The sequence below is a fragment of the Bos javanicus genome, chromosome 10, assembly GCF_032452875.1.
Source record: "Bos javanicus breed banteng chromosome 10, ARS-OSU_banteng_1.0, whole genome shotgun sequence".
NCBI lineage: Eukaryota > Metazoa > Chordata > Mammalia > Artiodactyla > Bovidae > Bos > Bos javanicus.
Genome location: NC_083877.1, coordinates 99,859,034 through 99,871,164, shown reverse-complemented (window position 1 = coordinate 99,871,164; position 12,131 = coordinate 99,859,034). Strand labels below are relative to the sequence as shown.

Here is a 12,131-nt window from a genome sequence, read left to right as displayed (position 1 = left end):
AAAGCAAAGAGGCCATCTACCGTGTCTGCACAAGGTGTCCCGAGCGGGCCCGAAGGGCGTCTGCAGTCTCCATCCCCGACGCCTGGCTCGCTGCCACTACGAGCTCCTCACACAGCTTTGGCTTCTTCAGAATAAATGATCTTGTGTCTGCATGGACCATGGATTCCATGTCATAGTAATCTGAGCCAAAGAAATTGGCCACAAATGTTTACTTCTGAATTTATCTCGCATTCCCAACATCACACACGCGAGAAGAATGTCAACCCTTTATATATTTGTAATTATTTTAAAGGAAAATTACAATGCTTCAACTTAGGAATAAGGCTGCAGTTCTATGCCAAACATCTTTTCAAAGAAGTCAAGCATTCCTTTGCTCATACAGCGTATTACCAAGGCATTCTAATGAACTTCCTGCCTACAGATAGAAGAAAGGTTCTTCCATGAGGTACCTAATGGGATATTAGTAACAATATAAAGTACAACAATATTTTCTATAAACAAAGAATACAGACTCCTAATGTGCCCTAGAATCATGATACAAAGGCTATTTTTAAAAAACTCTTTAAAATCTGTTTTGCTCATTTTGCACACTTATAGAACAGAGCACACCCGAATGAAAACAATAAAAGTGGCATAGTTTCGCCTGGTTGAAGACAGACTACTTTGAAAAAGAATTTTAAGATGAATAGACATCGATAAAAATACAGCAAGGATAACACTGAACTTTAATGCAAGCAGCCACAGATCACATCACCGACAATACAATTTTCAAGCTCAAGTACTTTATAAAATACACCAAGACCCGAGGCCCGGGACACAGACCGCCCGCACACCAGCAGGTGCCACGACCAACGTCAGGAGCGGCTCTGCTCCTCAACAGGCAACAGAGACCAAAGCTCAGAGCACGCGGATTCAGGGCCACCCGTTAAGTAAAACGGAAACCTAAGAGCACTGCGCGAGCTACGCCAAGAAAAAGCAGAGAAACAGAGGGACCCCAGTGGCAGGCTGAACAGATTGAATAGCAAGAAGGCTTGAGGCCCAAAGGGTCTTCTATGTGCCCCCGTGCCGATGAGCCTGGATTCTGGTCAAGAAGTAAGAAGTAAACCAGGGTTTCTAAGTAGTGAAGTGACATGAGCATGTTTTTTTAGAAAAACAGAAAGTGGGAGGAATGGACTGGAGCCCCAGGTCTCAGCCACGGGGCTCCTGCCCACGCCGCCTTCCTCTCGCACACCTAGAGGAGGGGAGACACGTTCTACACTCACGCGGCACTAGCAGTGACAGCAGGTGCGTTTTAAACGACTGTCCCAGGAAGAGGCAACCTGCCTCCCCCTGCAAGGGCAGGAGAGACGCAGATGAGTGTAGGAGGAGGGGGAGGAGCACGATCAGGACAGGGTAGAGAGCAGACTCAACAGAGGGCAAAGACACGTTTCCACTTCAGGCTTCTTCAGGTCTTTGCAGGACTCTCAGGTGTTCAGAAAGAAGTTGAAAATTCAGATTTTATTATTACGAGCGGGAAAGAAGAAAGAAACAGAGTCTCTGCTGATGGTGAGATGACAACGTGTGGTCAACTGTACATATTCAGCATGGCTATCTTCTCCCTGAGCCCTCATAGACAGCCCAGGAAGCAGATCCCTCCTGGGTTGCAGACGCCTGGTTTGCACTGAGTTCTGCTCTGGTTCACCGTGTCCGCACAGCTAGCAGACGGAGGGGCCAGGGTGCAGTCTGTGGGCTGCGGCTCCTCACCCCCCTCTTCTCCCTCTTTGAGGCACAGCAGTTCTACTAGTCTGCATCTCGGGAGAATATGGACGAGATGAAAATAATGCTCAGGGCAGGATACAGGATAAAGGTAACATTTTAAGGGGCAGGAGAGGAAGGGAACTGAAGGAGAAGGAAAAGGAACTAGTGGAAGAACAGACAGTGAAGTCCCAGAAGACAAAAGACAGAAGATGGAAGAAAACATGGGAACATCAGGGCCACACATCACAGAGTGCAGACAAGTGTGCACAGAAAACAGCTTTATTCTCGACACGAGCCTCTCGTCACCCCATCAACACTCCTGAGCACGGCCTGGGTCAGGCAGAGCAGACAGATGGCAGAGTTAGCGACACCTCCTGGGTGAGGACCACAGGCTGAATCCACACATTTGCATCCTCCTGAAACTCTAAGGCCTTACAAATAGCTGTGAAAAGAAGAGGAGTGAAAAGCAAAGGAAAAAAGGAAAGATAGAAGCATCTGAATGCAGAGTTCCAAAGAATAGCAAGGAGAGGTAAGAAAGCCTTCCTCAGTGACCAATGCAAATAGAGGAAAACAAGAGAATGAGGAAGACTTAGAGATCTCTTCATGAAAACTAGAGATACCAAGGGAACATTTCATGCAAAGATGGGCTCAATAAAGGACAGAAATGGTATGGACCTAACAGAAGCACAAGATATTAAGAAGAGGTGGCAAGAATACACAGAACTGTACAAAAAAGAGCTTTACGACCCAGATAATCACAATGGTGTGATCACTCACCTAGAGCCAGACATCCTGGAATGTGAAGTCAAGTGGGCCTTAGAAAGCATCACTACAAACAAAGCTAGTGGAGGTGATGGAATTCCAGTTGAGCTATTTCAAATCCTGAAAGATGATGCTATGAAAGTACTGCACTCAATATGCCAGCAAATTTGGAAAACTCAGCAGTGGCCACAGGACTGGGAAAGGTCAGTTTTCATTCCAATCCCAAAGAAAGGCAATGCCAAAGAATGCTCAAACTACCACACAATTGCACTCATCTCACACGCTAGTAAAGTAATGCTCAAAATTCTCCAAGCCAGGCTTCAGCAGTACGTGAAACCGTGAACTTCCAGATGTTCAAGCTGGTTTTAGAAAAGGCAGAGGAACCAGAGATCAAATTGCCAGCATCCACTGGATCATGGAAAAAGCAAGAGAGTTCCAGAAAAACATCTATTTCTGCTTTATTGACTGTGCCAAAGCCTTTGACTGTGTGGATCACAATCAACTGTGGAAAATTCTGAAAGAGATGGGAATACCAGACCACCTGACCTGCCCTTTGAGAAACCTATATGCAGGTCAGGGAGCAACAGTTAGAACTGGACATGGAACAACAGACTGGTTCCAAATAGGAAAAGGAGTACGTCAAGGCTGTATATCGTCACCCTGCTTATTTAACTGCTATGCAGAGTACATCATGTGAAACGCTGGGCTGGAAGAAGCACAAGCTGGAATCAAGATTGCTGGGAGAAATATCAATAACCTCAGATATGCAGATGACACCACCCTTATGGCAAAAAGTGAAGAGGAACTAAAAAGCCTCTTGATGAAAGTGAAAGTGGAGAGTGAAAAAGTTGGCTTAAAGCTCAACATTCAGAAAACGAAGATCATGGCACCTGGTCCCATCACTTCATGGCAGATAGATGGGAAACAGTGGAAACAGTGTCAGACACTATTTTGGGGGGCTCCAAAATCATTGCAGATGGTGATTGCAGCCATGAAATTAAAAGACGCTTAATCCTTGGAAGGAAAGTTATGACCAACCTAGACAGCCTATTCAAAAGCAGAGACATTACTCTGCCAACAAAGGTCCATCTAGTCAAGGCTATGGTTTTTCCAGTGGTCATGTATGAATGTGAGAGTTGGACTGTGAAGACAGCTGAGCGCCGAAGAGCTGATGCTTTTGAACTGTGGTGTTGGAGAAGCCTCTTGAGAGTCCCTTGGACTGCAAGGAGATCCAACCAGTCCATTCTAAAGGAGATCAGTCCTGGTTATTCATTGGAAGGACTGATACTGAAGCTGAAACTCCAATACTTTGGCCACCTCATGCGAAGAGTTGACTCATTGGAAAAGACCCTGATTCTGGGAGGGATTGGAGGCAGGAGGAGAAGGGGATGACAGAGGATGAAATGGTTGGATGGCATCACCAACTCGATGGACATGAGTTTGAGTGAACTCTGGGAGTTGGTGATGGACAGGGAGGCCTGGTGTGCTACAATTCATGGGATCACAAAGAGTCGGACATGACTGAGCGACTGAACTGAACTGAAACTCTAATAAAATGTCAGTAAAGGGTTAAATTAAAAAACAAAAAACACCTCACAAAGAAAATAATTGTAAAAGAAGAGATAACCAGGGACTGTCCTGATGTTCCAGTGGTTAAGAGTCTACACTTAACTACAACTGCAGTGGGTACATGGTATGTCGGGGGCAATAAGCACATTTTAAAAGGGGAAAACTTAGTAGATCTCTAAAAGCTGAGTCTTCAACTAACAATGAATAATATGGATCCCAAGCTTCTTCCGAGGCCAAGAAGTGGGCAGCACAGGGGGCCTGGGCAGGGGCTGGGAGAAGGCAGGGCACAGCAGAAGCAGGTTCAAGGGTCCATCCAGAAGCAGGTAGCTCTCCCTAAACTCTATGTATCCGTTTTCTTTTCTGTGATCCTTACCACAGCTATTCCCCTACTGCGACCCTTGAAGACACTTGGAATAACTGGAAATATGCTTTCCTGTTGATCATTGCTCAAGAGGCTTACGGATGAAGCATCATGGTCTGACAGAAAAGGTGCAAAATTAACTCAATGCATACTATTAAAACTGTAAAAAGCAGTTAGATTTCCTGATAATCTTTGACCACTTCTCCCCTGGAGCAAAGTGGAGCTTTAGACTCCTGAAAAGGTAAAAACAGAGGGTTTCTAGACTAATGAATGCCAGCCATGTTGAAAGAAGTACTGTTCTGAAAACTGTGTGTGTGTGTGTGTGTGTGTGTGTGTGTAGTAAACATTACACAGAAGTTAATGTTGAGGTGCCTACCTCAGTTCCGTCCCCACTGAGCTCCCAGAACCCTGGCACCCAATCCACTTCTTGAACCATCTTTCTCTGGAAAAGCTGACCAACCTAAAAGACTCAAAGACACAGACATCACAGCACCGCCAAAGCAGACAGGCCGGACAAGCCACTCTTTTACTGCAGGACCTGCATTCAGAAGTCAAAAGTCCCTTACCTCATCCTCTAATTAATGAACCCAAAAGGCCAATCAGCTTAAGCACCCCGCTCTTAAATTACAAGTTAAGCAAGGATCCTCAGACACCTGAGAACCTCTATCGTGAAAGACAGTGATCAAAACAAACCACCTGGAGAAAACAAGACCAAGAAGGGCGGGGAGAAAATGTCCAAAACCACCTTTCGTATCTTCAGAGAAGTAAGAAGGCACCGAGGACATGAAATAAAGCCAGGGTGTTAATAAAACAAAGGGATACGCAGAAACAAAAGGGCTCTCAGAAACAACAGAAAGCGGGAGGCAGGCAACGGCTGTACTCACACGTAAGCCTTGGAGAGCGGCTTGATGCAGACAGAATACGCACTGTGGACGGAAGTAAGCGAAGGAGACACGAGATGCGCAAGTGCCGACGGTGCCAATAACACACCGACCGCAGCTACCACACATTGTGAATGAAAGTACTTACGCAGAAGCAGGATGGAATGCTGGGGAATGAGGGCAAAATCAAGGATGCAGTGTATCTCAACACTCTGACGGACAGAAGGGAGAAACCAGAGAGAGGGAGAGATGAAAGTCACAGAAGGGTGTCAACACCAAAGTATTTGCCAACTGGGTATGATGTGGCATCTGGGTAGAAGGTAATCCTTGGAGAGAATAAGCACACCTTTCTGAGCAGGCCAGGAAGGGTAAGGGAATATCGTTGTTGACTGTGGAGTCCTGAACACAGGTGAGGAAAATTCAGTAGGAGTCGACACGGAGTAGTCGAGGAACCAGAGCTTCCAACAACGGTCCCACCAGACATAAATCAGGTGCTCACCACGGTCCTGCGGTAGCCCGTGGGATGTGCCTATGTGTGCTGGGGGTCAGGGAGACAGGCAAACAAGTTACAGCAGCTCTCAGAATGATAAGCTCTGGGTAAACACCTGGCCACAACATTTCTAACACGAAATCAAAGTGAGAATAAGGTTTAACAGGCCAGAGGACACTAAAGCAGCTCAGAGCAATGGAGAAAGTTCAATGGAAAGCAGGGTAAGGATTCAAGAGGTCCCTAAAGCAGAGGCATGAACAGCCAACGGTTTCCAGGGACCGGGGTGAGATGGTGTCAGAGGAAGCAAGTTTCTGTGTGAGGTGAACAATGTAAACACCACTCAGCATGAAGAAAACGCAGGTCCCGACTCCTGGCCCTAAAATATTTTCACAGATCTTAATGTAGCATCTTAGGGCACGGTCTAAGAGACACAGGATACATTAAATGAGGTGTAAGGAATGGAAATAGCAACTGAAAAATGCTAGATTACAAATGGAAATTTAATATTAGCACCAACCTTGACTGATCTGCAGAGTTTCTGCCATTACGGGGTCAATTTGCAATCGGGATAACAACTGCCTCTGTTGAGTTCCTAGAACATAAATTTTAAAACTTCACTATGCTTAAAAAAAACGAACAATAGCAGCTCATGTGCTTCCCAGGAATTAAGACCAAAATAATCTTTCTGGGTTCCTAATTGAAAGTCTTTAAAATAACTTAAAGCTTCCACAATACAATTTAATAATAATCCTAGACCAAACGTCTGTAAGACAAAAACCTGTACTCAGGTTAAACCAAAAATGACCACGGTTCTCCCTGTCTGGAAGGTGGTTTCCTTGGACTGGAGAGAAGCACAGTGATGAAGGCAAAGGGCTGCAGAAGCCAGCGGGGCAGCTGCCTGGGCCCTCGGCTGGCTCCCGGGGAGACGGGCGACAGCCGGCGGCAAGATCCCCGCGAGGAGGTCTCCCTCTGCTGCTGGGCTCTCAGCGGGTAAGGCAGCCCCCACCGCAGAACAGAGTTCCCAAAGGACACACTGAGGCTCGGACGGGCAGAGAGCAGCACACAGGGAAGGAGACACTCAGAGCGCTGCAGCCCAGGCCCTCTACCACAGAACGCGGGACAAGCACTTAGCGATCCTGCAAGAAAGACACACAGCTCGAGCATTATTTCTTACATGGATTCACAATTTTCTCAGTTACACTGCAAAACAAAACAGAGATATAGAACTGATTTTTCTATCTTCAAGTTGAGGTTTGCAAGGGTGTCATACTTCTCCGAACACCCCAGCCTAGCAGATACTCGGTCCTCACTTGTTGATTTAGAAGCCAAACAGTACGGTGTAGGAAGGGACGCAGTTGATAGGGTTCTAAACACTACTGAAGTATCAGTGAGAGCGTGCATGCTGCTGCTTAGTAAACCTACTGCATCAGTTTCACAAGGACAGTTTACTCACTCAGTGCAAGCATGTTAAGTTGGCAGCTGCTTACCAACTATCATGTTTCATTAAGAGGTTTTTAAAAAAGTTTAAAATTTGCCAAATTGTTATCCGCTATTTTCTTTTAAATGAGTTACACTACATTACTCCCTAATGATGTGCCCTACTCCCCAGAATAAGTTAATTTCTTCCAAAATTACCATGGTTGAAAATCCAGTAAATCCTCAGGAGCTGACCCGAAACAGATACTTAGCCAAGTTGTATTCCTGAAGGGCTGCCTGGGAAACTGACATGTGATTAGGTTACAGGGAGTATGCTCTTCCAATTCAAATACTAACAGGTCTCTTTAGCATAAACAGTGAACAGTGACAGAATTATACATTTTAAAGTAATTTCACCAAATAGACAGATGAAAGAAGACCATTCTCTCACATTTCAAGTTTTGTTTCACCTCTCTAACCTTTTCAAAACATCATTTTTAGAGATCCACGAAAAAGGATGGAATTCTAAAGTCTAGGTTTCTAAGACAAATCATGTACAAGATTTTGTCATTAAAGGTCCACGAAAAATTCAAGTTCTCTGTGACCTGCTGCCTCCATATGAAAGCGACAGTCAAGTTACCCAATACCACATTCTAAAAATTTACCTTTCTCAATGTTTCTAAGGAAACCAATTATTTTTACATCAGTAGTCCTTGACTGTGATGCAAAATCTACTTCCTCCTGCAGATCTTCAAACTGTCTGCTGCCTTCAGACGTTGAATACTCATTCATTTTAACCTCCAAAGATGAAATTTTTGCTTCATTCTGTGACACTCTAACATTAAGATCAAACAGATTTGCTTCCACTGTCAAAATTGCTGCTTTCATCCCTTTAATTTCATTGATATCAGTTGATATTTTCCTTAAAAGATGGGAAATACTGTCTAGCTCATTCAGTGAATAAGAGGAACTTGTTACTGAACCTAAGTCAACTGGCCCAGGTGAAAAGAAAATTGGTAAAGATGGTGATGGAAACCTTGATGACATTTTCATAAAATTCTCTCTCCTTAATATTTGGTAATTTTTCTTTCACAGCTCACTAAGCTTTCATCAAAAGTAAAAGCAATCATTAAGGCTGTGACTTTAAGAAGTATTAAACCATCAGTAACGTTTTAAAACCTGTAATTGAAAAGACAGGATTGTACATTTCTGGAGTCAGAACTCAAAGTAAATCTGAAAATGCTCAACAAACCAGACCCAATTTTCTCTCTGCTTCAACCGAGAAGCCTTAACACACAGCCCCCTGTATCCTGTAAGTCTTACTTACAGCTCCTCTCCAAACAACAGACCCTATTATTACACAGGAAACAACTCTGGCTTGTGATTGGCTGGAAGCAGACACACGACACACCAAGAATTTTCTATTATTTACCTCATATGAAAAGGGCCACTGAAGACCTGAGGCATAAATAAGCAATATAAGATAAAGTACTTTATACCTGAATATGACGTGAACTTAATGTACTTTTGCTCATCAATGTACCTGTAACTGTCAAGCTTCGCATTATTTTTAAATTGTTTTATCTAGTATTTTGAATTTCATTTCCCCTTGAAAATAGTAATAGGACACTATCTGGAAGCTAACTGGACCTTTGATCACACCCATGTGTCTCTAATGAGACACAAACCTTATTAAAAATGGTGGTGATGACGGAATTCAACTGTACTGATATGAGACCTGGTGGAAATTTAAAGACAGAGACAATGAGGATTTGGCCTTGGTTTGCTGCTACATAATTATTACATAGGTGACTTTTCGCCATTCTGTGGGTTGCCTTTTTCTTGATAGTTATCTTTTGAAGCACAGACGCTTTGAACTTCGATAAAGCCCAACTTCACCTATTTTTTCTTTAGCTGTATGTGCTGCTGGTGCCACATACAAGAAACCACTGTCTAGTCCGACTTCACTTAGTTATACCAAACTCTTTCTCCTAAGAGTGTTGTCATTTTAGTTCTTACACTTATGCATCTGATCCATTTTGAGTTAATTTTCATATATGGTGCAGGGTAAGGATCCAACTTTATTCTTTCGCATGTGGCTATCCAGTTCTCGAGCATCATTTGTTGAAAAGACTTCTTTCCCCAATAAACAGTCTTTACGTCCTTGTCAAAATACAACAGATCACAAGCACACCGGTTCATTTCTGGATTCTCACCCCGATTCGACCGATTTATATGTACACCCTTATGCCAGTGCCAGGAGATGGCATAGCTGCAGCTCTGCAGTAAGTTTTGAAAATGGAAAATGTAAGTCCTCTAATTTTATTATTTTTCAATAGTTATGGCTATTCCAAGTCCTTTCCCCTTCTATGTAAATTTCAGAATCAGCCTGCATCTTCTGGAAAAAAGCCAGCAGAAATTTTTAACAAAGACTGAGTTGAATCCAAGATCTATTTGGGGAGTATCATCATCTTAACAAAATTAAAGCCCTCCGATCCAAGAGAATGTCTGCTGCATTCAGAGAATGCATCAGAGTATATCTCTCCATGGCTATAGTTTGAGAAAGGTTTTTACTTTGTTTTACTCACTAAGCCAACAAATAAGCTGTGCAAAATATGATGATGCAAGATGGTGAACACGACTCCCCACAGCCCCTCCAAAAGAATTTGTATAAAGAACTGCAGCCTTTGGCTTCCCTGTAACAGAATAAATAAAAAGTACTGACATTTATATAAGAATCTTTATTTACTTCTTCATTCTTACCTGTAAACTAACCTAAATCTTCAAAATCTTTATACAGAAAATAATTTTCAAAGTTAACAAGGCTTTGGAGCCACATGGAATTCCTCAGGAGCGCCAGCTAACGGTGGTGGCGTGGCACCCCCTGGGCCCGGCACCGCCTGCACGTCAGGGGCCACTGGAGGGCAGCAGACATTGCTGCAGTGAGAGAAGCAGGGGGGTGTCAGGGGATGGGTCACAAAGAAACAGGTGCCCAAAAGGAGCCCCCTGGAGGCTTCCTGCTCACCCATGCATGCCCAGCTCAACTTCAGAATGCAAAGTAAGCAACGATCCTTCCACAGACTCCAATGTAAATATTCATCAACAGAGAAAGTTCACATATTCTTGGGAAATCAGAACTCAAGAAAGGTTAAGGTCAGCGAGTGAGTGGCAGAGCCTGGTTTAACACCCTAGCAGTCTATCTCCCTGAGCCCCTACTCATAACCTCTGCATTATGACACTTCTATGATGCAGTAAATGGAACAAAACGCATTACAAAGAAAACCCATGTGGTATAACTCTTTTTATACATATGTGTATGTGTGTACAGAAATACACTTAGAATTCTGCTCTGCCCAGAAAGGATGGATATGTACAAACAGATTGTTAAAAACACGAAGACTGCAGCCGCACACCTGCTGCAAGCGTGGAGCTCACTCTGCAGAAGGCGGTGGGCAGGACGGAGGGGACTTTCCCTGTTTTCTCTGAATACGAAAACTCCTTTTTACCAGGAGTCTTCACAGTGATTCCAGTTCAACATGATATACATTAAGTATATACATTTATAGCCTCTCCTTCTGGAGAGTCCATAAAAATGAAGTAAAGAATGTGAAAATGGCGCAAATTCTTACCAACATATAGCAGTAGATTTCAAATTGGGTTTCCAAGACAATAATCCACTTCCTCCACGAAGGTGGAGAAAGGAAATCAGAAATTCTATTATATTAAAAATATTTTTTATCTCGATACTCCTTAGAACTCTGTTTTTACATGTTCCTACATATCAATAATAGCATTTGAGTGTGTGTATATAAACGAAATACATACATTGAGTGTACAGACTGAAAAATGACTTTAGCATTGTGTGGTTAGGGAGCAGATTATAGCAGGTGAGATTTCAACCACTTCTGGAAAACAGCACACACACACATGAATACTGGCTGAGGCCCAGCAGAAGAGCCATAGACAAGGCACTGCGAGAGCTGCAAGCGCGGCAGCAGCGACACACCCACGAAGGCAACAAACGTCTACTCAGCTGCTACCTCATGCCAGCCGTGTTCTGGGTGCTCAGTAACAGCAACAAAGCACACACACACACACACAGAGCAACAAACCACACACACACACACACCCCCCCAACAAACCACACACACACACACACACCCCCCAACAAAGCGCACGCACACACACACACACACACACACACACACACCCCCTCCCCCGGCCCTTGCCAAAGAGCTTCCACTGAGGTGGTGAGGGGAAGATGAGCCTCAAAAACAAATATATTTTATGTTCCTGATATTTAAAGTCCCAAATCTGGATTAAAAAAAGATGGCAGTTAAGTGCTACAGAGGAAAAAAGTTTTAGGAAAGTGGATTAGGGAGAATGGGGCTGGGAGCCTAAGGAAGGCCTCAGAGATGAGCAAGCTTACAGATGACAGGAAGCAAACATTCCCAGAAGAGGGCAAAAGCAGCTCACACATGCTCTTCTCTGAATGCTCCGAAAGAGAAACACACCAAGCAGGTCTGGGGAAGAGCAAGAGGAACAGAATGGGGGGCCTGGCAGGGTAGGTGATGAGATCGGGGAGGGCTTTTGTCCTTGGGAGCATAACAGGGAGTCAGCAGAGGGTTCTGAGCAAGGGTGTGCTGGGATCCAACTCACAGTTTAAAAGGATCCCTCTCTGCTGTGCGAACAGACAGCAACAGGGAAGTTTGCGAGGGACAGATCAGGAAGGACATCGCCGCAGTCATCAAGGCAAGTCGTGGACGATGGCTTTCACAAGGGCAAAAGACGCAGAGATATAAGGGGTGGGTGAACTTTAATATATTCTGAAGGTAGATGATGACGAGGAGGGAAAAGGAGGGAAGGAAGGAAAGGAGACTGAAGAAAGGAAGAAAGGCAGAAAGTGTGAAAGAAA

The 12,131-nt window shown here is 44.1% G+C and overlaps 1 protein-coding gene across 8 annotated transcripts in view; it reads right to left on the bottom strand.

Annotated features, from left to right (window-relative positions):
• The window catches only part of ZC3H14 (zinc finger CCCH-type containing 14), a 41,657-nt gene that overhangs the window by 8,217 nt on the left and 21,309 nt on the right, over positions 1-12,131 (bottom strand). For 3 of the 8 annotated variants that reach the window (XM_061429655.1, XM_061429657.1, XM_061429658.1), the window contains one exon: positions 6,318-6,392. The exons of 1 other annotated variant lie outside the window; for it this stretch is intronic. In XM_061429655.1, coding sequence (XP_061285639.1) covers positions 6,318-6,392 — 75 coding nt within the window. Of the gene's footprint in view, positions 1-20; positions 181-6,317; positions 6,393-7,881; positions 10,003-12,131 lie in introns of those variants that run through there. 4 more of the 8 variants (XM_061429652.1, XM_061429654.1, XM_061429659.1 and 1 more) reach the window with 3 other exon arrangements.